At 44.8% G+C, this 24484-nt stretch overlaps 3 protein-coding genes across 5 annotated transcripts in view; all 3 read left to right on the top strand.

The window, feature by feature from the left end:
* The window catches only part of DHX29 (DExH-box helicase 29), a 31278-nt gene extending 13686 nt beyond the window's left edge, over positions 1–17592 (top strand). For 2 of the 3 annotated variants that reach the window (XM_074931681.1, XM_074931683.1), the window contains 18 exons: positions 727–850; positions 1262–1858; positions 2560–2703; positions 2797–2973; positions 3574–3714; positions 5143–5287; positions 5492–5612; positions 6527–6611; positions 7216–7304; positions 7886–8014; positions 8855–8930; positions 10248–10472; positions 11361–11497; positions 12148–12241; positions 12959–13261; positions 14603–14734; positions 16240–16336; positions 17054–17592. In XM_074931681.1, the coding sequence (XP_074787782.1) occupies positions 727–850; positions 1262–1858; positions 2560–2703; positions 2797–2973; positions 3574–3714; positions 5143–5287; positions 5492–5612; positions 6527–6611; positions 7216–7304; positions 7886–8014; positions 8855–8930; positions 10248–10472; positions 11361–11497; positions 12148–12241; positions 12959–13261; positions 14603–14734; positions 16240–16336; positions 17054–17109 (2872 nt within the window). In that variant the 3' untranslated portion in view covers positions 17110–17592. The remainder of the gene's footprint in view (positions 1–726; positions 851–1261; positions 1859–2559; positions 2704–2796; positions 2974–3573; positions 3715–5142; positions 5288–5491; positions 5613–6526; positions 6612–7215; positions 7305–7885; positions 8015–8854; positions 8931–10247; positions 10473–11360; positions 11498–12147; positions 12242–12958; positions 13262–14602; positions 14735–16239; positions 16337–17053) is intronic. The other variant, XM_074931682.1, reaches the window with a different exon arrangement.
* A 697-nt stretch (positions 17593–18289) lies between these two features.
* CCNO (cyclin O) lies at positions 18290–19790 on the top strand. Its single transcript, XM_074932571.1, has 3 exons — positions 18290–18532; positions 18617–18802; positions 18989–19790. Exons 1-3 carry the CDS (start codon positions 18290–18292, stop codon positions 19472–19474), a joined length of 915 nt encoding a protein of 304 aa, XP_074788672.1. The 3' UTR covers positions 19475–19790.
* Positions 19791–20951: 1161 nt separating this feature from the next.
* On the top strand, positions 20952–23673 carry MCIDAS (multiciliate differentiation and DNA synthesis associated cell cycle protein). The gene is made up of 6 exons (XM_074931559.1): positions 20952–21153; positions 21363–21556; positions 21918–21975; positions 22363–22574; positions 22694–22804; positions 23548–23673. Exons 1-6 carry the CDS (start codon positions 20952–20954, stop codon positions 23671–23673), a joined length of 903 nt encoding a protein of 300 aa, XP_074787660.1.
* The last annotated feature ends 811 nt before the right edge of the window (positions 23674–24484 follow it).

Below are 24484 nucleotides of genomic sequence, written 5' to 3'. Positions count from 1 at the left end.
TTGGCTGTTTCTGTTTACAAGGTATTACTGAGTAACATTTAAGTTTCTTTAGCTTAGTTTCTCTGTTTTAATTTTAACTCACGTTTTTGACCCGGCTTTGGCTTAGATGGAGTTAATTTTTCTTCTTAGTAGCTAGAATAGTGCTGTGCTTAGGATTCTGGGTGGGATTTGGTGTAAGGAGAATGTTGATAATACCCTGATGTTTTCAACTGTTACTAAGAAATCAAGGACTTCCCAGCTTCCCATGTCCTGCCTGTGTGGAGGTGTTAAAGCTGTGAGGGAGCACAGCCAGAGCACCAGACCCAAATTGGGCAATGAAAATATTCCATGTCATGTAATGTCATGTTCAATATATGTAGAAGGGTTGACCAAGAAGGGGGAGTTCTCTCTTGCTCCCAGAATTGAGGTTTTGGGATGTTGGCTTCTCCAGGATTGCTAGTTGGGAATGGGCTGGGTATTAGTTAATGGGTTTGTGCATGACCTGTTGGTATTTTTTATCTTTATTATTGTTTTATTTTATTTCAATTAAAATGTTTTTATCTCAGCCGTTGAGTCTCCCTACCTTTATTCCTCCAATTCTCTCCCCATCACCTGGGCAGGAGAGGGTGAATGAGCAGCTGCTGGCTGGGTTAAAACCCTGACAGTTTTAAACAAAGACATTTAACAGGTGTGCTGTTTATATAGGTAACAGATTTAAAGAAATGCCTGTATGAATTTATCTTTAAGGGTCAGGATTACCAAATCATCAGATGATGTAACGGTGATGTGTCCTACAATCGTAACAGAAGATAGTATGCAAGCACAGCATCTAGCTGCTACTTTGGCCCTCTATCATTTAACCAAAGGACAAGTAAGATTTTCACCAGTATTACTATTCTTAGCCTGGAATCTGCCTCTGCACTTGTTTGTTGTAATATCCATAGTTAAATTCTAAAAACAGTTTAATGAAGTGTTTCTCATTAAATTCTTTGCTTGTATTATATGTTCATTTACTTTTATCTGTAATTATGCCTATGTGTTGCAGTATACAGGGAGGAAATTTTCTAATAGTAAAACTGTTTCTTTGGTGTTACAAGGAATGCAAGCCAGTTGAAAATAAAGTCTATTGTTGACATTTATATTACTCTTTTCATCATTTCTGTATAATAAATAGCTCCCTATTTCATGTTTTGTCATATCTTTTGCCACTCAAGTTCATTTACACATAAAATGTTAGTGGTAGTACATAAAGTAACTTTTTTCTGCTTTTTTCCACCTGAAGTCAGTTCATCAGTTACTGCCTCCTACTTACCGAGATGTTTGGCTGGAATGGAGGGATATTGAAAAGAAAAAGGAAGAAGAAAACAGGATAGAAACCAACAAACCTCGTGATAACTTTATTGCTAGATTATTAAATAAACTCAAACAACAGCAACAGTTACAATCCGAAAACCAACCAAAAGTATCTGAGGGTCCTGAAGATTCCTGGGAAAACTTAGTTTCTGATGAGGACTTCAGCAGTCTCTCCCTTGAGACCTCAAACACAGATAATTTGGAACCTTCACGGATTTTGTTCAAAAAGCTGCAAAGTTCCTCCAGATACCAGAGGCTTCTGAAAGAGAGACAGGAATTACCTGTGTTTAAGCACAGATACTCAATTGTAGAAACTCTTAAAAAACATCGAGTAGTTGTTGTGGCTGGTGAAACAGGCAGTGGGAAGAGTACCCAGGTACCCCATTTCTTGTTAGAAGACTTGTTGCTAGATGAAGGATCAAATAAATGTAATATTGTTTGCACACAACCCCGAAGAATCTCAGCAGTGAGTCTGGCAACCAGAGTTTGTGAAGAGCTAGGTTGCGAATCAGGACCGGGAGGAAAAGTAAGATGTGTCTGGATTAATTTTTCTAGTCTTAATCGGATACAGGGGGACTGGATTGTTGGTACAAAGTGAAAACAGTGTTTCTTGCACAACCAAATAATTAGATGTTGTTTTCTCTTGAGAAGGGCTTTTTGCTGTGTCAGCTGTTATTTTCCAGATTGTCACTTGTGAACTTCTTTGTATCCATACATGATTTCTAAAATCTTTACAGGGTGCATAAGAGCAAGAGTGTTTCATAATGGACTTGGTCAGAGATTGGAGCAAATTGCCCAGAGACTGTCATCTCAGGAGAAGTCTCCCCTGAAAAATCTGAGCAATCCATTCTGGCCTTGAGTGAGGCTTTGAGGCCCCTCCAACATAAGTTATTTTGTTATTTGAAGAAAACCAAGGTCCTGTATGCTTTATGGTAGTGTATTTGTGCAAAAGAATTTTTGAGGAATGCAAAGAACTGTGAAAAAAACACTTAAAGGTCTTTGCTACTCTGGGGAACCTTAGTAGTAGATTTCAGCGTATTTTCCCTTTCTTAACAAAGGAAAGTGTGTATATAACAAAACGGCGTGGTAGTCATTCACCGTACTATTTAACTAGCAACTTGTGCAGTGTCTGAATCTAATAGTGCTTAAATTTCACTTCATTCTAAGTATCTCTAGTTTGTATACTATTTTAAGTTATGCCTGTATTTTTAATATATTTTTTTAAAGAATTCCCTGTGCGGATATCAAATTCGTATGGAATCAAGAACAGGAGAAGCCACCAGACTACTCTACTGTACAACAGGTGTCCTGCTTCGGAAACTTCAGGAGGATGGTCTTCTTTCAAGTATATCTCATGTTATTGTAGATGAGGTTATCAGCTCTTACTATTCTGCAGAAACTGTAGTTATTCTGAGCCTTGACTTGTACTAAAGCCTTACTATAGATATGTTTTTCTAATTCTAGGTACACGAAAGAAGTGTCCAGTCTGATTTCTTGCTAATAATTCTGAAGGAGATCTTGCATAAACGTTCAGACCTGCATCTGATTTTAATGAGTGCTACTGTGGACAGTGAGAAGTTTTCCAGCTATTTCTCACACTGTCCCATTTTAAGGATCTCGGGGAGGAGTTACCCTGTTGAGGTAGGTAAATGTTGCTTTAATTATGCAAGACACTTTGTATGCACGTTTGCTCAGTTAGTGTATATAGGAAATACACCTGTATCACTTTTTTCTTTCAAAAAATACATAATTTAAATGTATGTTTCAAGGACTTGTAACCCTTTTCCTTACTGAAAATATAAAATTGCATCAGTGCTTTGAAGTACAGTGTTGTACTATTTTTTCTGATGGATTTTTAATTGATTAAAATCAGTCCATCAGTGATGCTTTGGTTTTTCTCTATTCAACGTAGGTAGAAAGGAAAGAATTAAAAGAATTCCCCTCACCCCCCCATGCAAGTTGTCATTTCACTCTTATGTGGGTTTCTCATGCATATTATATAAGCTGTGGTAAAGGTAGTGTTGGTGATCATGTGGAGAGGCCCGTTAACAAACTCATAGCAGCTCTATGAGTAGGTTTTCAAAAATCCTAAGAAAGATTAAGCTGAAATTTAGAAGATCTATTATAACATTAAGAGAAAGGCATGCTCTGTTTAGCTTTGTATGTAAGCTTTAAAAAATGAAGATGACTTTGGTTAGTTTTTGACATACCTTGTATTTCTTCTGTGAATTTTCACTAAAGATCTTCCATGTTGAAGACATAATTGAAGCAACTGGCTATGTTCTGGAGAAAGACTCAGAATATTGTCAAAAGTTCTTGGAGGAGGAGGAGGAAGTAACAATAAATATTACTAGCAAAGGTGGAGGCACTACAAAGTATCAGGTAAAAAAGGCACTTCTAGTTTTGGCTTGGAAGTATTGATTATGTTTTTAATTATTTTATCACCTTTGTTCTTCTTATTAGATGTGATTGGGTTATATAATATCAAATATTCTTTCAGTTGGTAAGATAGGCACAATGGCACTCATATAGTGGAGACCAAATATTTATTAATGCTGCACCCTTATGTTTGTGTCTACAGCTCCTTTGGTTTCTGCTATATTTGACATTTGAGTTCTCCTCTACAGATTCCCAGCTCTAGCAACAGGGGAAAGCATTCAAGTTTTTTTCTCCGAAAGAATTACTTATACTAAGTAATGAACCAAAGAACAGAAGAGGCAAGGCCATGTCCTTCTTAGCTGAAAAATTCCCAAGATCCTCCAACTTGGCATGTCAAATGAGATTATTTACATGAGATTAGGTAGGGCTTTTGGGTTTAACAGGCTGTGGTTACTTCTGTAGGTACTCTTCTGTGACAGCTGTACGTGCTTTGGGATAAAAATTCCTGAAGGGAAGAGTATATGGCTGCCATGTGACTTTAGGCAACTTGGGCTGTTCATCTAGATTGCTTTTATTTTGGGTAGATACCTGTCTGCTCTGACTTGCTCTCTCAGAATCTCTGTAGGATCATTTAGCTTGGTGTGATCAAACACTGATGCATATGTTGAAAAACTGATGGGTTTTTTTCTAGAGTGGTAGTTATCCCATACATCACAACAGCACCCTTGACTTGAAGCCCAAGTGCTCTTCTGAGTGCTCCTCCATCTTTGTGGTTTATTTCTGTTGAGCCTTCAGTACAGAAGTAGAGGTGGCAAGTTTCTTTAAGTGTGTTAACAATAAAATGATATACAGTAGTGCCACTTAAGGTAGAAGTCCTATACATCTATAAGACATTTACAAACAATTAAAAAGTCTGTATGTTCTGCTAACTCTCCTCCCTCTTTCCTCCTGCTCCAAAACACTGCAGGAGTGGCCACCTAATTCACTTAACTTTCCCTGCAACTATTGCTTGAGAGGGGTGAGGTAAGGGGAGGAGAAAAGGGAAGACTGGTTTCCCATACCCCAAAACAGGAGTTTTGAAAGAAGAATAGACACACTGTTATCCCATTTTGAATTGATACCAATTGGATGCCATATATGGACCTTGGAACTGTTTTCATTTGCAAAACAGACTATAGTACTGCTTCCATGGACTTTAATTTTTACTATTTTTTTAATCTGGAGTGTCATTTAACAGTAGTAGGTGCCTATACACAGGTTACATAGGTGGCTGTGATTTAATCTAACTCACAGTGATTTTGATGGGAGCTTAGTTAAATGTATCTTATCCAGTCTTTGTTTTAAGAAAATTAAGTGAATGACAAATTGGCCTTTTTTTCTCTTACCTTCTAAAACACTGAAAATATGATTTTTTTGTGTTCATCTTTTTAGGAGTATGTCCCAATCCAGTCTGGATCTGGTACTGATTTAGCTCCTTACTATGCGAAGTATAGCAGTCGAACACAACAGGCAATCTTCTATATGAACCCTTACAAGATCAACCTTGAACTTCTTTTGGAGCTGCTTGCATACTTAGGTACAGCCTACTTATGAAGTTTATATACTTGGAGCTGTCCTTTGGACTTACTTGTCAGCGTTTTGTACTGATACTTGTCTTCATTCTTAGATGAAACATCCTAAACATGTTTACCTCAGGGCCCAGAATTATCTCCCATTCTCAAGTGGAAGTGTTTGCAAATGGATCTTTGTTTTAACTATATGCCTGTACTGTACTTTCCAGATAGAAGTCCTCATTTCAAGAACATTGAGGGTGCAGTGCTGATCTTTTTACCCGGCCTTGCCCATATCCAACAGCTGTATGATCTCATTTCAACTGACAGAAGATTTAACTTGCGTGACAGGTAATGCAGTGAATATTTTAATTTAATTAATATGTTTGGGTTTTAAGGTCTGCTGTTCTTGAAAAGGGACACTGAGAGTTATGCCTCTGAGCTGTTTGTGCTACAAGTATACTTCCATTATATAAAAATGATAAAAGCAAAAATGACAGGTGCTTAGGAATGGTACAGTAATAACTTTCTTCTTTTGATTTTATTTTTTGACAAACTTACTTAATCATAAAGCACTTCACTACTTTTCCACTTCTTAGGGTATGGAAGCTGCCATATTGGGGATATAGCTTATTGTGGCTTATGCTTTACATCAAAGTGACTACTTCCTGAGAACAGATCCAGAGACAGTAATATACCAAGAGAAGTGACATAAGGTTGTAGTGACAGATAGTTTTGAAATTTATTTTATGGGTAGCTAGAAGTTAGTGTGTGGCATAAGAAGGACATTTGCAGTCAAATTCTAAAGATTCTTAGATGGACTGAGATGTCAAAGTCTAGAAAAGAAAAGTACAAATCTCTGTCTTATTTCTGAAGACCTTTATTACTCAGGCTGAAAGTTGCATGTGTTTATAGTTCTGTGCGAAGTTTCAATAATGGTCCTTGTCTTGGAAACACAATGTAAAGAACTCGGACACCTAGCTCCCTCTTTTGCTAGGCTATTGATGTAAATTAGAGTTCTGCAGTGGTAGTACTTTTCCTGCATTGTTACCCAGTAGAACAGACTGAGAACTAATGGTGTTATCCTTTCTTGATATTGTAATAAAACACTGAAGCAGTCTTTCATACCTAATCATACAAGGTTTTACTCTTTCAAGTGTCCATTCTAGTCACTTTTTTCATACTTGTCATCATTCTGGTCTCTCTTTTTTTACTGTATCTTAATTTGATAAGTGTATACTGATTAGTGTAATTTCTTGTTCTAGGCACAGGTTGATAGCTTTGCATTCTGTTCTTTCAACTCAAGATCAAGCAGCTGCATTTACAATTCCTCCTTTTGGTGTTAGAAAGGTATGATATATTTAGAAAAGCAAAGTTCACCACCGGAAGGAGAAACTTTCTGTGGGTGCAACTCTGTTTTAAAATCAAATTATAGAGAATTAACAACCAGTAGTTCCTGGAATTTTCTCACTGGAAAGAAACAATTAGTCTGATTTGGTGCTGTGTAACAGAAGCTAGCACACTGTGAAAACCTTGACAGTAATCAGACAAATTTTTAAACATAATATTTTTCTAAGAGCTTCTTTAATTGTTACTTTCCTGTATTTTAACTATTTTTAACTGTTAACTATAGCTTTTACCTAGGAAAACAGTGTTTTACTTAATGCCAAATCATTTAATTAAAAGTTGATCAATTTTGGCAGATACTAGCTAGTAACTTTGATGGATTATAAAACAAAAAGTGAAATTCTTGTCTAACTTTTGATTCCTTAGTAATTGGTGTAGACTAAACCATTTTCCAAGTGGTATAGCTGTTAATGCTTTGTCAGATTATTTAAAGAAACATTTCTGGGTAAACAAACTTTAACCAAACTTATTCTGTAATATTGAATAAAAGGATGAAAACTGTTAGACATTCTATAATTCTTGTATTTGTTATGTTACTACTTCTCAGATTGTTTTGGCAACCAATATAGCAGAGACAGGTATTACAATACCAGATGTTGTCTTTGTAATTGATACTGGGAGAACAAAAGAAAATAGGTGAGTGATTTACATCAATGATACTGTGATTATTGTAAATATTTAGAGGTTAGTACTGCAAGAATTTTGTAGTATCCTTATTAAGCTACAGTTCTGGATGAAAAATGTGCTGAGCTCATTGAACATCTTGCAGTTCAGGTGCAAGCGTGGAATAAATCTCCATTTTTCAAATGATGTGAAGAACAGCAAGGGGAATTTTTCAGAGATTTGGAGAATTATGACTAAGTACTGGTTTAAAAATAGAGTAAATCCTTTTTATGCTATCTCAGTTTTTAGAAGGGGGTTTTTGTGCCTTTGAAATGTGAAAAGCCTTACAGAGTGTGTTGGAAAAATTCTGAATTGTCAGGGAGATTACATAATACAATAGGACTTTCATTTTCTAATTTTCACATTTTCATTAGTAAGTTATATCCAAGGTTCTATAGTGTACAGTTTCCACCAGGTATGCTTAGTTTTTAAAACTAAATGTAATATTTTCAAATAAATACTATTTAGATAAATTATTAATATGCTGGTGTTTAAGTATACATCAAAATTTTAATTCTGAAATCTGAATGGGCACCTGCTTTGCAATTTTTAAGGTATCACGAAAGTAGTCAAATGAGTTCCCTGGAAGAGACCTTTGTTAGTAAAGCTAGTGCTCTGCAGCGACAAGGAAGAGCTGGGCGTGTTAGGGATGGATTCTGCTTCCGAATGTACACAAGAGACAGGTACTGTAAACTTAGTTAGCAAGATTTTGTAAATTGTGTAAATATTTTTGTCTTTTTTTTTCTGTGCACAAACAAGAAGACTTGTTGAAATTCACTTTACTTCAAACTGGAACTGTTAAACTGTAAATTAAAAAAAATAAATTGTATGACCAAAGTGTTATAATAACACAGTAAGTGTTTTAATTGATTTTTTTAAAAATCAGTTTTATTCTTGGTATCTCTATAATGTGTTTTGAAGAAAATTGTCATAATTAAGAAAAAGTGCAGCACCAAGGAATTGTAGATGAGTTTTTAAGTAACGTTTACTGCCCTGCATCAAATTATACACAAACCCAACCTCCTGAATTTCAAATTTTTTTATCAGAAAATTTTGTAGGCTTCTGAAGTGGTATCTCTATGGATAAAATAAATTATACAGTACTGGAGAATAATTTTCTGGTACTGCAGTGGAATAACTTTTTTCCTTCTTGTTTGAAAGTCTGAAGCAACTTTCAGCTGAGAAACAGTTAAGGTAAAAGTATTTTGAAATAACCAGTGAAGCGTGCATTTTAGCCATATGCAAGACTTTCAGTTTGCACGCTATGCATTTTAAACTTGTTACGAAAATCAGGGTCTTACTGCCTTTCCATCTCTTTCACTTAAACACTTGCTTTCCAAGCTACCACACACACCTTAATTCAAAAGATGAATGGTTTATCCCTGTATTAAAACATGTGCCACTCCCCACCGCTTGCCCCTCAAAAGAACATCTGCAAAGAATGAACATGTCAAACCTGTGTTTAAGTTGAATTCAAAGATTAAATTTGGTATCTGTAATTCTGTGTTTTTACGATGTTGCAGGTTTGAAAGTTTCATGGAATATTCTGTTCCAGAAATACTGCGTGTGCCTTTGGAGGAACTATGCCTTCATATTATGGTATAGTTTTGATCTTAGAATTACTGACAGTGTTAGCTAAAATATGACATGTACCTTTGGAGGAATTATGCTTTCATATTCTTGTGGGGGCTTGGCTTTGGAATTACTGACCTTGTTAGCTAAAATGTTTGCTAGGACAGCCCTTATCCAGTGTGGGCTTCTCCCACCAGGGCAGGGGAGAACCCAGTACCAGTGTTGTGTGTTGGAAAACCCAGGGAATGCTGACCAGTGGGAGTAGCATACTGTACTATTCCAGATTACCTCAGAGGAACAATCCAAACTTAGTTAAACAGCCTTTAAACTGATTTCTGCTTAAGGAAGCAATTCCATTCCCTCTCCTCACATCCTGAGTGAGTAGAATATGCATAGGAGAACTGTTTTGCCAATTATTAGGCCTAGCATAAAGGACACAGCCAGCATGAAAATGAACCAATAACTAAGCTACATTTGATACAAAAGGGTCAATACATGGGTGAGCTATGGGGGTACAAACAAGTCAGTCAGATTATACACAATGGACATCAATCCCACTGACCCCAACAACGACACCGCATGACCAACAATGGGTGGAATAAATGGTGAAATGCAGTCTCACATAGAAAGGACAGGAGACAACCAAGCCAACAAGCCAAATACATAAGACCAAGGAAGCCACATACACCCTCTACACAGCCTACATCTACAAAAGCCAGACCTCACTGGAGCCCAGTCCCAGGGAGTCGGGAGGTTCTTCCCCAACAGGAAACTCTGCAAAGTGCATCCACCTCACAGACAGACACTGCCCCTGCCTGCAAGTGGTCCCAGCTTTTATCCCGAAGGGGGACACCGGACCTTTGTTTACTTAATGCAGACACCTGGGGCTCATTTACCCAATGGCTCTCCCTGCCAGGCCGGCACCACCCTGGAGGGAAGCCTAAAGGCAAACTCACCCCCTCTTTGGGAAGGGCTGTGGGAATCACCCATAGGTCAACCTTAATCTGGGGCTTGGGGTTGAAACCCCAGCATTTCAAGAACTAGCAACCTGGCAAATTAGTGCCAGGTTTGAACTTTATCTCGTCAGGTTTGAGAGTCTCCTGTGACCATTGGTAATGTGATTCTCTGATCAGTGGCTGTGCCATACAAAGTTGTTCTAATAAATGAAGCTTTGTTAAATTGATGTAGGGCATGTCTGCATTCTGAGAACCAAGACGCTGGTTTAGAGGGAAGGGAATGTGGGCTTTTGATTGCAAGAAGAGCTTTACAGTTTCCTTCATAGCTACTCTAAAAGTGTACTATAATAACTTTTTATATTGAAATATATGCCCATTTACTCCACAGAAATGCAATCTTGGCTCCCCTGAAGATTTCCTTTCCAGGGCATTAGACCCTCCGCAGCAGCAAGTAATTGGTAATGCAATGAACCTGCTGAGGAAGATTGGGGCTTGTCTGTTAAATGAGCCTAAACTGACTCCATTGGGCCAGCACCTTGCAGCCCTTCCTGTTAATGTAAAGATTGGCAAAATGCTTATATTTGGTGCTATATTTGGCTGCTTGGATCCTGTGGTGAGTAAAAAAACCAAAAGTTATATCTAAATTTTAAAGGCATAAAAACGGTTAACTCTTTACTCTTAATCTGATATCTTGTGACATCATATTTTGAAAGGATGATGAAAGAAGTTGAAATGTTTATTTTAAGGTGAGGACAGCTGGACATCATGCCATCATGGAGGGGAACAATCTAAGTGTTCTTTACAGTTGGACTCCATGAGCTTTTCCAACCTAGGTGATTTTATGATTCTGAACTCCTAGGTACTATTCACAAAGGAATAGTCAGACTTGGTTTCTAGTTCTGTCTGTTACAATCCCAGGGAGTGTGACACTTACAGAAAAAGCCCTCTTACATGTGGGTTAGACCAGTCTGGATTACTCCATAGTTTGTGGCCCAAGAACATGCTGGTGTTAAGCTATTGCAAATTAATGGATATGGTAATTTATTATATGAAGACTGTGGCATAGTTTACACTTCCACCTAATCCATATAATTTACTGCAAGTTAGGAGGAAGCAAGGGTATGTTAGTTGCTGAAAACTGGAAGTTAAATGTGTTCTCTCAATATCTCCTGTTAATGTCGTATAATCTAAAGCAGTTGTTTAATCTGACCTTCACTGTATTACATCAGGTACTACTCTGTCATTTGACAAAATATTTTGTGTGTTTTGAAATTTATTATTTTTATCAGTGTATATAAGGCACTATGTAAGCAATGTCTCTAATATAAGTAAGTTCTGAATTCTGTGTAGGAAATTCTTAAGGTGATAAATCTTCCTTGAGATGTAGAAGGTGAAGCATCATTAAATATTACTGTGAAATAAAACTTAAAGCTATTTGTATGATAAACCTATAAGCTTATAATTAAATACTTGTAAGTGATGTGTACTTTACTAATTGCAGGCAACTCTGGCTGCTGTTATGACAGAAAAATCCCCATTTACTACACCTATTGGTCGAAAAGATGAAGCAGATCTTGCAAAATCATCTCTAGCAATGGCAGTTTCAGACCATATAACAATCTACAATGCTTATCTGGGGTAAATGATAATTCTCCTGTGCTATAGCTAGATGCAGATAACACTTAAGTAACATGGTTCTGTAAAGAATTCTTAATAACTATCTTCTCTTGAATTGTTTGCACCTGCAGTTTTTCTCTTCAGAATAACAAGATAATCCTTTTGTGTTACAGTATTTGGCTAGCTTGCTTAGTACCTTATCTTTTAACTCTTTAACTATGCTTGCACATGTACAGTGGTGTCCTGTGTCTGTTTATCCTACTGTTTAAAGTATTTGCTGTTTGTGATAGTCTGACCTGAATATTTTGTATCTGAGAAAGTACAAATGCCTATATTATAAAATGACATACATACTTCTTTGTTTTTAGGATATTATCACTAAGTCTCAAAAACCACACCTGAATTGTTTCAACTGTCAAGGTGGACAGAAGTGTGTAATTTCTGAGAGAAAATTATCTTGTATTTTTGTTAGTATCTGTCAAATTTGTTGCAGACATGTTCTCCAGAGTGCTCTTAGATCAGCAGTGTTCATCTTAATGCCACTTATTTTTAGTTCTGAGGGGAGAATTCTGACCAAAACACAGTATTGCCATTTAATTCACTACCACTTTTGTATTGTTACGTTCTTGATGTGGTTCTTTTTCTTGTAATAAAACACATTTTTTCCTTAGGTGGAAACGGGCTCGACAAGAAGGAGGATATCGTGCTGAAATGACTTATTGTGGAAGAAATTTCCTTAATAGGACTTCACTGTTAACTCTGGAGGTAAACAAAATAATTACGCTTTACACTCCTTATTTGTTAAAATCTCCCTCTGAGAATGTCATGCCCCTTTAAAGATGTGATATATTGCAGTTACTATTTAGATAAGACAAAAACAAGTGAAATGCTAGGGACTAATGAAATCCGCACCCTTCATTAAAGTAGCTGTGTCTGCATTTGAGTTTTGATACACATGCTTCATTGGTATACATGTTCGTAGTCACTGCCATTGGAGAATCTAGTTCTTACTTCCACCAGATAATCAAAACTCAGAAATTAAAACTTAGATTGTGAGGTTTTTGATATCGAAGAACGCATCTGTTTACAGTTAGTTTGAAAGATGAGACAAACAAGTAAATGACCTTTATTTTTGTTGAGAAAATGTTTTAATTGGTCTTTCCTATTTAAGTTTGGCTGACTGAGCTCTCCTAAGCAGAAATAGATCTTTGATACAAATGTATGTATCTTTTTATTTTAACTACAGGTGAGGGATTTGATTCTTGCTATATATATAGTAACATATGTCGAATTTCATATTCCAGATAATGTTTTTTCTCATACAAACAGCCAGTATTCCACAGTAGTTGCAGAAAATACAAGTGTTTTTCTAGTAAGATATTTTCCCCTGGAGAGGATGAATATTTGGGATAGAGTGTTGTCTGCTGATGGAGTATGTACCTTTTTAAATTCAGAGTTTTATTAACACCTTACTAATTTCAGGATGTGAAGCAAGAACTCATAAGAGTGGTCAGAGCAGCAGGGTTCACAGCACCTACAACACACTGTGGATGGGATGGAAATGGAGCCACACAATCCCTTTCTCTGCATGAAATAGCTCTTCTTAAAGCGGTGTTGACTGCAGGGCTGTATGAAAACATAGGAAAAGTAATATATACGAAGTCTGTAGATATTACAGAGAAGCTGGCTTGCATGGTAGAAACTGCTCAGGGTAAAGCGCAAGTGCATCCTTCCTCTGTAAATAGAGACTTACAAACATATGGATGGCTCCTTTACCAGGAGAAGGTAAGTGAAAATAGTGAATATAGCTAACAGTTTGTGTAAAAGTGGAGTTATGCCTCTAATGTTAAATAGCATACACCAGGGTAAAGTATATCTGAATGTCTTGGTCATCTTAAGAGTCTTCAGTATTTAATGATTCTAAAGTCCATAAAAATGAGTCCGCTGAGTGCTGAAGTTAAGACTGAACATCATGAACATGCCTGTTTGTGGTGAAGCTGCTAGCTGTAAATGAAACTACATTTCTGTATCATTGGCTTTTTTAATAGCACTGTTGATTTTAATACGATCACTTTAAGCAGTAATATGTAGTAATAACCCTTCAAAGTGTGCTTTCCCTTTTTACTCTTCTAAACAGACTCTATAAAGTTACGAAACTTGGTGCAGGTCTCACGTATCCCCAATAGTAAAATGAAATAGCCATGTCAATGTAATTGACTGCTGAATTTCCTAAGTGAATTGCATTTTTTTCCTGACACTTTCTTCTTCCTCACAATTGAAAATTTTGTCAGCTGTTTGCTAAATTCAAGTGTTTATATTTAGTTACACTTCTGACACAACAAAACCTTGACAGCAGTTGCTTAATGGCCAACTTGACTGTAGAGAAACAGGAAATTACATTAGACTTCTTAGTGCATATGAAGTGATAGTATTTTTTTTTGGAGAGCTGAAAATACTTCCTGCCCCTAAGAACCTTGTGTAAGGGCAAGACAGCAGCTAAAGTAGGTAAGGTATTCCATGAACAGTAGACCTGAAGCCTGAACTTGTGTGAAGATGCACTCTTTGTTTCCTTTCCTCCCACTATAACTTTTTCCCATCCCATTCAGTGTTATTTGAGAGGCTCCAAAGCTAGAAGTAGCATATGCTGAGCCCCGTAGTTTACTCTGTGTATGTATCTGCATGTGTGCCCACATTTATGCATGAATGGATGTGCATGTATGGATGTAGATAGACATACCAGCTGCTGCTAAGAATGATGTATAATGGAATCAAATTAATGGAATAATTTGATGTTACTAGGTTTATTAATTTTGATGTGTCTTCTCTGAACAGCACTAGGCTAACAACACTACCTTTCTGTTTGAATTTTGACAAGAAAATTGTGGCTTCATCTAATTTCCTGGTAGTGTATAAGCCTGGTCACTTTACTTAGAGGTGATGTATTTTATGTGGTCTAAGCAGACAAATTGCTATTAGTTGTTCTGTGTTCGGTGACTTGTGTTGATTTGGATCTTAAAAGGAAGAAAGTGTATTTTTTTGCTTTTAAAAGTAGCAATGAAATTTGGTGTTACAGTTTTTGTGGTTTGGGTTTTTTTGTTGTTAATTCTTGTGTTTGTTTATATGCAGGTGAGGTACACTAAAGTGTACTTGAGAGAAACTACTTTAATATCACCCTTTCCCATTTTGCTTTTTGGTGGGGATATAGAAGTCCAACATCGGGAGCGTCTCCTGACAGTTGATGGCTGGATCCATTTTCAGGTGCACTGCAGTGATAACTACCTTTTGTGGTTCCATGGGCTTTTGTATTACACAGTTGATGTATGTGCAAGCTTAATTCAGAATGCTATATACGTAGGATGAAGTCAAGAGGGAAGAAGGACGGACAGAATTAAAGGAAATTATCGGAAAATTTATATATATGTAACAATCTTACCAAATCACACTCTAAAGAATAGGCATGTAATATATGCAGCTTGTAACAAATCACTTTCCTCTCCATGAAAATAAAAAAGTCAGTTCTTTCAGAAAAGGTGTTAGAAAAGGATATAGACTAAGCCTTGTTTTATAGAGCTAGTATTGAATGCAGATGTGTGCTATCTTACCCTTTCCTACAGTCTTATAATAATGTAAATAAATACTTATCTTTAAAATACTATTTACTTTGTTTTATAGCTGAAACAGAATTATTTAGGAAAGGAAAAAAATCCAAGTGGAAAATAGCTGTTTGCTTGGATTTGGGGTGCTTGGGATTTTTTGTTCAGGGATTTTTCTTTCCAAGTGAAAAAGTTTTATTTGGAAATGGGAAAACTGAGTGCATTTTAGCACATTTTTGCAGACAAAAATTGAAACAGGTGACATGCCAAAATCTTTTGTAAACTCTGTTAAATAGTAAACACTGGTTTTTGCTAGCCTGCCAGCTACTTGGTTACAATTTTCTGTGCTCCTGTGGGCCCTGTGTTACGCTCAAGGAAGACTCTAAGTCACAAAACATTTTAGTTTTGTGCACTCTGATGCAAGCAAGCAACCATCTAATTGAATTCACTGTTTATCATGAATATGGAATTTTAAAAAGCAGGTCCCTTGTGGGTATAGAGAATTTTTTATGTTCCCCGGGTAGCTATAAGTTGTGCAGTTGCTGGGCCAATTACATCCTTTAGTGTGTTTCAGAATGTTTATTTTCTACTGAGATGCTAAGAATATGTTGCATTTTGTGCTTTTTTCATAATAGCTGCTTATTGTACCATGAGCAGTTTATAAATAACATAAAAAGTGGAATAGGGATTCCTGAAAAAGACTTCAGCTTTAGATATGCAAATTCCTAGTGAGATTTAGGAGAGGTTTGTGACTGCTTTCTCGAGAGGCTAGATGGACCTCCTGAGAGAGAAATGTGTAGATATTTTTTAGGTATAAATTAATTTCTACTTTTATGCCTTCGAAAAAAGCAGTTAGACTAAGAAGGATATTGGTAAATTAATAATTTTATCATATGCTGGTTGTTCATGATACGTGTGAGAACATATTTTGAGTTACCCTTCTAAGCTGTTCTTTAGGCTGTGATGCTACAAAAAACAGGTGCTTAAGAGGGCATAACGTAAGCCCAGTCATTTCTTGAGAACACTATCCATATGCTTAAAGTGTATATGCATCATGTTTGCAAGAGTCTTGTTAAAAACTTCTATTTGTATGTAAGGTAATCTTTTAATTTATATTTTGGTATAAAATGTCTGAGTAATGCAAATGTTTTTCTTCTCTGTTCTTTATAGGCTCCTGTAAAGATAGCAGTAATTTTCAAACAGCTGAGAGTTCTCATAGAGTCTGTTCTAAAGAAGAAGCTTGAAAATCCTAAAATGTCACTTGAAGGTAACTTTTACTGCACTGCTGGCGTTACTATTTGTTAAACAGATCTTGGGGCAAACCTGAGGAAACTTTAGTACACTGCATCCTGACCCAATAGGGTTCATGTGACTTGAGTATCATTCCATTATTGTGAGAGACACCCAAAAAGTCATTACTAATCCTAGTGTGTTGAGTGGCTCATCCCAGATGTGTGAAGATCTGCACAACTGGTATTTTTAAGTTATCCCTGGTAACACTCAAAGTAATGGTAGTAATGGTTAAGGTGTGTGTCTCAAAACAGAAGTTAGATTGAGGGATGGACCTCAGGCATGAATGAATTTTGTTATGCAAGCTGTCCCACAGCTTAGGTTAATGATGGCGAACTGCACGCTGACGCCCAACATGAAGTGGTAGAGGAGCACAATACAAACTTTGAACACTGGATGTTCAGAAGAATATTGTGGATTTGGAGGAAGAAAGTGAGTTCCTCTATGCTAATGCATCTGTAGTTCACTCATCACTTTCTCAGTCTTTCGTGAAATACTGAAATGGCCACAACCAGCACACTGAGTAATTTTATAAATTTTCTAGTGTACTGTGGACATACTGCTTGCCTATTTGTCATGCTTTTGAATCTGGCATAGCCTAAAGCATGAAGATTTCAAGTGGCTGAGAACTAGACTTGGCAACCAATTTTTAAGCTCACCTTTTTCCACTCACTGTCTGTGTTTTCTTTCCTAGATGATAAGATCTTACACATCATCAAAGAACTGATAAAAACAGAGAATGGTAACTGAAACCGGAAATCAGTAACAAAGCAGAGCTTCAGTAATGGCAGGGGATATATGCACTCAAACATTAACTGAACGTATTTCAATGCTTAGTGTGTTTGATACTAGCCATGATGTGGAAAGACTGCATGTTTTACATAGAATTTACTTTTTTCCGTATTGCTTTTAAAGATGAACATTGAATATGTTTAGCCTTTACAATATATTTGGTGCCATTTGTCTGACTGTACAAATGATGGATGGAAGTTATTTGTTATTAATATAAAAATGGCTGTGGTCAGTTCCTCTTTTTCTTGGTTTAACATACTAATCTTTACTATCATGGTGGTGCAGACTGTAGTAATGATTAAAGCTTGGGTCCTGAATCTCAGCTGAATAGAGTTCCATTAGATGTGTGCAAATGGAAGACAAATGCTTTTCAATGTGGGTTTTCCAAGTGTAATTTTACTTGATCTCTGAATTTACAGTATTAAAGCAATACATCTTATAGATGTCTTTGTTTTTCTATATGGTTTGTACTAAGGAGATGTTTTATTATGAGATGGTATGGACTGCTGTGAACTCAGCTAAACATGTGTACTGACCTCTGTCTTTTCTCACACTTGTTCCTCCCTGTTCCCCCTGATCCTTGTCTCTCCCTGCTACTGTAGTAAGTTCTGCTGTTCCTTCTCTCTGTTCAGTTTTGCACAGTCCTGCAACCTTGCCCAGGGTATCCCCGCCTCCCCGTGTTTGTTCTCCTTCCCGCTGACCCCAAGTGAAGGGCACTACTTACACAGAGCAAGGTAGCTGTTAAAGCTCTGGGGCTTCTGAGTTACAAAATGTCAGGAGCGGGAGAGACGTTTGTTTTAGTAGTGGCAAAACCGGAGGTGCAGGAACTTCAGCGGGCTCGGCCCAGGCTCTGCCCCAGTGGATTTTAGGGCGCTGCTGCCCGGTTTGGGCCCCGTGCCCTCCCGCAGCCCGGCGGTGTCAGCCCCGGTGGAAGGCGCCAGAGAAGAGCCAGGCGTTCCGCTAACTCGGCCCCTTTTCGGATTGTGTTGTGGAGACGGCGCTCCGGCAGTGCCCGGCCGACCTCCCCGCGGCGGCGGGTGCGCGGGGGGCGGGCGGTGGCGGCACCGGGGCCGCCCCGCCGCTCAAATACCCGCCGCCGCCGCGCCCGGCACCGGAGCCGGCACGGCAGTGCCCCGCCATGGTGACGGCGGCGAGCGGGCAGCGCGGCGGCACCCCGGGGCGGCGGGGGCCCGGCGTGTCCCCCGGCCGCTGCCCGCGGCGACCGGCACGGCGGCGGCGACGGCGGCCGGCGGCGGTGGCGGCGGCGGAGAGCCCGCAGGAGCTGCAGGCTTTCCGCGACTACGGGGAGAGCTGGTACCGCTCCCGCAAGGGGCTGGAGAGCCGCTTCCAGCCGCGGGAGCCGCTGGCCCGGCAGCCGCAGGTGGGGGCGGCGGAGGCGGGGGGCGGGCTGGGGCAGCGTGGCGGGGGCCCGGCCCGACCCGACCCCCTGCTCCCGGTGCCGCAGGTGACGGCGGAGGCGCGCTGTAAGCTGGTCAGCTGGCTCATCCCCGTGCACCGACACTTCGGGCTCTCCTTCGAGGCGCTCTGCCTGGCCGTCAACATCCTCGACCGCTTCCTCGCCACCACCCCCGTGGCGGCCGACTGCTTCCAGCTCCTGGGGGTGACGGCGCTGCTCATCGCTGGCAAGCAGGTAGGGCGGCCCCGCAGCCCGGCGGCCCCCGCACCGGGGGCTCCGCAGCCCCTCCTCGGCCACCCCCAGCGGCTCCGGCGCCAGCAGGGCCCCAGCCGCGCCGGGCTCCGGGCTCTGCACCCTTTCCGCCGGCGGCAGCAAGGCCACCGCCTGCCCCCACCCCTCTCCCTGCTCCCTCCCTCGCAGGTGGAGGTGCACCCCCCCACCGTGAAGGAGCTCCTTGTCCTCTGCTGTGGCGCCTTCAGCCGCCAGCAGCTGCGCAACCTGGAGTGCATCGTCCTGCACCGCCTGGGCTTCGACGTGGCAGCGCCCACCGTTAGCTTCTTCCTGGAGCACTTCAGCCGGGTGCGGCTGGAGGCAGGGGGGGCCGACGCGGGGGAGGCGGCGGACGCCAGGAGCCTGGCCGGGGGGGTGGCGGAGCTCAGCCTGGCCGACTACGCTTTCACCAAGTACGCACCCTCGCTGCTGGCCGCCGGCAGCCTGGGCCTGGCCGACCGGCTGCTCCGGCACCGCAGCCCCCTGGACCTGCGGGTCAGCGGCTACCCGGAGGGGCTCCTGCGGGCCTGCATGGACCAGCTGCAGCTCCTGGTGTCGCTGAATGGGCAGTCCCTGCCGCTCCTCCTGCCCCCAGAGGTGGCCCAGAAGTGCCCCTGGCTGCGGGGAGGCCGCTGACTGCGGGGCCGAAGGTCGCTGGTGCCTGTGGCCGCTGCGGTGTCTGTCTCGGCCTTCAGCTGAGCTGGCCGCAGGCTGGAGTTGATGCAGAGTGTAGTCAACTAAGCGTTAGTGTCACTGGGGTTTTAAAAACTAGATCACGTTTTGCACATGATGTTACTGTATGTCAGTTGCACTGTCCCTTTGCCGTTCTTTAAAATCCAGCATGTAAATAACATGCAGAATATCAAGTACTGTATTATTTATTTGGAGGATGGTCTGTAAAGGTGGTGGGGGAAGGACCAGAGGAGCGTTGAATAAACTTTTTTCTACTTGCCACGTGTAGTCGTCTTGTTTGCTGGCAGCACATGTACACTGCTGGGAGAGGAAACACACTGGCATAGAAACAGTTCACCCCAACAGTTAACTCCAGCCCCCACAGTAGTGATGCCCTAATGGTGTCATTGCCCATTTCAAACTGACACTGGCTTGGGGAGAAAGAAAAAAGCAAAATTAGATGCACTGACCTAATACATGAAAACGAAATGTTACATAATAGAACAGCTGATCACTATTTTTCCAGCAGGTCTGTAATCCAGGTGCATACTCCTAACCAACCTGGCACTGTAGCATGGGAAACGTTCAAGGGGAGAAAAGAGGGAAGTTTTATAATGTCACGAAATATTTTCTTTTCTATTTTATTGCCTTTGTATCTGTGCACAGAAGAGCACACACACATTTAAAGTCGCCCTGGGGGACGCTCGCCTTTCAGGGCAGCGGGGAAGGGGTCAACCCCACGCTGGGCTGCGCTCTGAGCGCTAACGAGCATCAGGCAGAAAGAGCAAAACTTGTCCACACTGCTGCGGCAAAAAATACCAGCGAGCCCCTCACACGAGGCTAAGGGCCGGTTTATACTCCGCCAGCCCCACCGGTCATTTCAGCAGGGCTCACCGTAGCAGCGGTGGGGGAACCCTCTCCCGGTGCGGGGCTCAGCAAAGTCAAGATGCCGCGAGCTGGTTTCTTTGCTCTCCTGCCCCCGACTTACGCTTTCCACGCTGACGGCCCACAGCCCTAGCAAAATCCTTACAAAACCCAGCCCAGCCCGCAAGCCGACTCCCACACTCGGCCCGAAGCGGGAGGGGGACCGAGGTGCTGGCGGGGGGGCGGCCGCGGCGGAGCGGCCTCGGCCGGGGGCCGGCAGCGCCCCTCCTGGGGTTTCCCTCGCGGGGATAGCCCCCTCGGCCCGCCCTGGCTCCGCGGGCGCGGGGAAGGGCTCCGCGGGCGCGGGAGCGGCCGGCGCGGCCCGGGCAGGCGGCGCGAGATTCCCGCGCCCCGGCGGAGGGAAGGCGGGCGGGCAGCGCTCGGTATGGCCCCGGTCCTGCCCGCGCCCCTGCCCGCGCCCCTGCCCGCGGGGCGGCGCCGAGAGGGGCGCGGGGCGGAGGGCGCCCGCCGGCGCCCGTGCCGGGATCGGTGCCGGTGCCGGTGCCGCGGCGGCAGCATGGAGCAGGGCGGCCGCCGCCGGGCCTTCGGCAGCATCTGCCCCAACAGGGTCCAAGGCCCGCCCGCTCGCCTCGCCAAGAAGCCGGCCCGGCCCGGCGGGGGGGCGGCGGGGACCCCTCCGGCCGCCCTGAGCCCCCGAGCACCCCCCCCACGCCCGCGCCGCAGCGGCGCCCCGCCGGCCCCCGCCGCACCCGCCCTCGGTGAGTCTGTCCGCGGCGGAGAGCCCTGACACTCCGGCCGTGCCCCTCTCCCCGTGCCTCCCACCCCTCCCACCAGCCCGCACGCCCTGGCCATGACACCCCCACTGTGCCCTCCACCCTGTCCCCCCGGCTGTGTCCCCCTCTCCATGCCCCTCGCTGTGTCCTCCCCTACTGCCCCCACCATGCCCCCCAGCCCTGCATTCCCCCAGCTGTGCCCCTTGAGGATGCCCCCGGCCATACTTCACACTTCGCCGCACCCCCCCGGGCTGTGCCCATCCCTGCCCGGGCTCCTCACCCCTGTCTCTCACTGTCCCCAGCACTCGCCACCATCGACTGGCAGGATTTGGCAGCCTGTGCCCCCATCCTTCCCACCGCCCCGGCCGGCCCTGTGACCCTGCAGCAGGTAACCCCCCCCCCCACCCCCCCCCCAGCTGGGGCAGGCTTGGCCGCCCTGGGCACAGGGCACCCGAGGGGGTGGCTCCCTCAAGCTGATGTGTGCTGGCAGTGTGTGTGTGTCCCCCCCCCCCGGCTTCCCAACTGTGAAATGGGCACAGCAGAGGACAGTGTCTTGTCCCACACATTAGATGGGTTAGTGGCAAGGACAGGGGAGGGGACAGGTGCCTGGGGAAAGCCGGGGCTGTGGGAAGGTGTGAGGACTGTCAGCAATCAGTGTTGGAGCAGTGTGGGCAGCGCAGGCAGGTCTGAGCGCTGGGCTCTGTTCACAGGCAAATTTCCTTCACCCCTCCCAGGATCCTTGCTTCCAGGATGGACAGGAGTTTGATCTCCAGGAGTTCAGAGATGCGGTCGATGATTTTATATCTGGCAAGTAGATCTTTTTCCTTACCTGAGCCAAACACACCTGCCTGTGCACGTCAGTCATGCTGTGTTCGATTTCCTCTTTTTTTTGATTTGTTTTTGGGCTTTTGGATGCCCACTCACTGCACGCTTGTCCCACCCGGTGACATTCTGTAAGGCAGTGAGTAAGGCACCGTAAGGTGCACCCCCTCAGAGGGACCTGGGCTGACTCTGAGCTTTCTCCCATGGGAGATAGAAATTAAGTCCAAACAGATTTAGGGTGCACAGCTGCTGCAGCAGAGTAAAAGCATGTTGAGACGTACTGCGGGATGCTCTGAACCGGAATGGTGTGCTGGGGTGGGGGGAAGAGAGGACGTGAAAACCACCTCTAACACCTGTGGTCATTCCCTCCAGATGCATCCACCTTAATGCCACCGCCAGTGGACTGCACCGACTTTGATTTCTCACTTGACGAGGAGGCCTTTGGCCCTTGTGCCCCGCAGCTGGAGAGCAGTGCGCTGGCACAGATGGCCTCGCAGCGCCTGCCTTCCCCCGAGCCGTGCTGGAGGGACCTGGCCGACCAGCACCAGAAAGCGCTGGGCCATGCCCTGGAGGAAACCAGCCAGGTAGGGGCTCCCGATCCCTCCCCGAGCCCCCCGCGCTGGGTTTCTCTCCCTCGCATCCTGCTGAGGCGGCTGCACAGCCCCGGTGTGCAGCATCCCCCGCCCGCCCCTGTCCTTCGCAGCTGCAGGAGACCCTCACCCAGAGGCAGGAAGAGCTGGCGACGCTGCGGGCGAGCAACGTGCAGCTGAAGGAGCTGGCGAGCCAGGCCCGGCAGCTCGCCGCCGTTCTCGAGGTGAGCGCTGCCGCCCCGTCTGGCCTGGCTCCCGCGGCCCAGCCGGACCCTGGGGGACACTGCGGTGCGGGGGTGCAGTGCGGGGCAGGGCGCGGGGCGAGGTGAGCTAGGGGGGGTGAGCAGGAGGAGGTGTGGGGCGGGGTGTGGTGGTGCAGTGTGGGCCCGTGGGGTGGCTGCTGGGGTGGGACGGGGCCGGTAAGGGCAGTGTGGGTCGCGGGGGAGGCGTTCAGCAGCTCGGGAAGGAGGAGGGCAGCGGGGCACAGCGCGGTGCAGTTCGGGGCGGGTGGTGCGGGATGGGGCGGGGCGGGGGGGCGTGCGGTGTGGGCAAGGAGCAGTGCGGGACAGTGCGGGGCAGCCCGCGGAAAGTCGCGCTCTTTCCTTCCCGGCAGACGCTGATGCTCCCGCAGGGCGCCGACGGGGCGGCCCTTCCTCCTCCTCCGCCTCCTCCACCTCCTCCTCCCGCTGCCGCCGCCGCCCCGGCCGGGCTCTGGGGCGAGCGCGGGCGGCCGGAGCCGCGGGACGAGGCGTTGGGCGTGGACACCATGCTGCGGGCGGTGTCGGAGAAGTGCCGCGCTGCCCTGCGGAGCCTGGGGGGCAGCCCGGGGGGCAGCCCGGGGGGCAGCCCGGGGGGCAGCCCCGCGCCCAAGCGCCCGCGGCCGCCCCCGCGCCTGCACGGCGCCTTCCGCGGGCTGCGCACCGGCCGCGCCGCCGCCCCGCGCCCGGGCGAGGGGGGCGCGGAGGGGGGCAGCAGCCTGCGGGCCGCGATGGGGGGCGCGGGCGGCATCCGCACCCTGGCCTTCCCGCAGGGCAACGCCTTCACCCTCCGCACCGCCGGCGGCGGGTTCCGCTTCCGCTGGGTGCCGCGCTGAGAGCCCCCGCACCGCGCCACCCCCCGCCGCGCCTGTCCCCGGCGAGGCGGAGCGGGGCCGGCCGCGGCGAGAGGCTGGCGGAGCGCGGGCCCCGTCTTCTCCTGGGAAACGGGTACTTGCGCTTTCGCCGCTGTTGCTGGAGGCTGGGGAAGAGACGGGGCGCGGAGCAGCGGCCGCGCAGGGGGGGCAGCGGCCGCGCAGGGGGGCAGCGAGGACCGGGCACTGCCACTGCCGCCGCCGCCGAGCTTTGCAGGGAGCTGCCGAGGTTTTCGAGTCGGCAACTCTCCCTCAGTAGTTTGCTAATGAACGTGATGAATGTAGAGATTAAATGAGCATCTCCCCCGTTTTATCCGGAGATTTTACTCAGTTGAGCAGAAAAGCGTAACTTACAGGCGGCTGGCCGGCATGAAAAGGGACGGACCATCCCAAGAGGTTTAAACATGATACACCTTCCCCATCATGGAATTTTACATCCATAGTCTTTACAAACTGCACTTGGCACCGTTCATGTGTGCAACCATAGGTGTATATTTGCACTCGGTGTGATGATTAAATAGGGCTTAAAATTATCATGTATTTGTACTGATTTAATGTAAACACAGCGTTTCACATCAGGTATGCAAGTTCATTTTCATTAGGGCAAATGTGACAGAAAACTGAGCATCTACACAAAGCTTACTTTGCTTGATGTGCTCAAGCAGAAAATTTTAGCATAAGACATGATGCTGTTAACATTCAGTGATATTATCTCAAGTAAAGAGAAGTGTGAATAACGTTAAATTGTTCTAATGGATATATTTCACTTGCACCC

The sequence above is a fragment of the Athene noctua genome, chromosome Z, assembly GCF_965140245.1.
Source record: "Athene noctua chromosome Z, bAthNoc1.hap1.1, whole genome shotgun sequence".
In the NCBI taxonomy this organism is placed as follows: Eukaryota; Metazoa; Chordata; class Aves; order Strigiformes; family Strigidae; genus Athene; species Athene noctua.
The sequence above is the reverse complement of the archived record's forward strand: the minus strand, read 5'-3'. Positions and strand labels throughout refer to the sequence as shown.

Excerpts from the sequence above, each read along its gene's own strand:
- CCNO (XM_074932571.1), top strand. The coding sequence starts at position 18,290 with ATGGTGACGGCGGCGAGCGGGCAGCGCGGCGGCACCCCGGGGCGGCGG. Across the intron at positions 18,533-18,616 it reads CGCTGGCCCGGCAGCCGCAG|GTGACGGCGGAGGCGCGCTG; the intron begins GTGGGGGCGGCG and ends CCGGTGCCGCAG. Across the intron at positions 18,803-18,988 it reads TGCTCATCGCTGGCAAGCAG|GTGGAGGTGCACCCCCCCAC; the intron begins GTAGGGCGGCCC and ends CCTCCCTCGCAG.
- MCIDAS (XM_074931559.1), top strand. The coding sequence starts at position 20,952 with ATGGAGCAGGGCGGCCGCCGCCGGGCCTTCGGCAGCATCTGCCCCAAC. Across the intron at positions 21,976-22,362 it reads GGTCGATGATTTTATATCTG|ATGCATCCACCTTAATGCCA; the intron begins GCAAGTAGATCT and ends CATTCCCTCCAG. Across the intron at positions 22,805-23,547 it reads AGCTCGCCGCCGTTCTCGAG|GGCAGCAGCCTGCGGGCCGC; the intron begins GTGAGCGCTGCC and ends GGCGCGGAGGGG.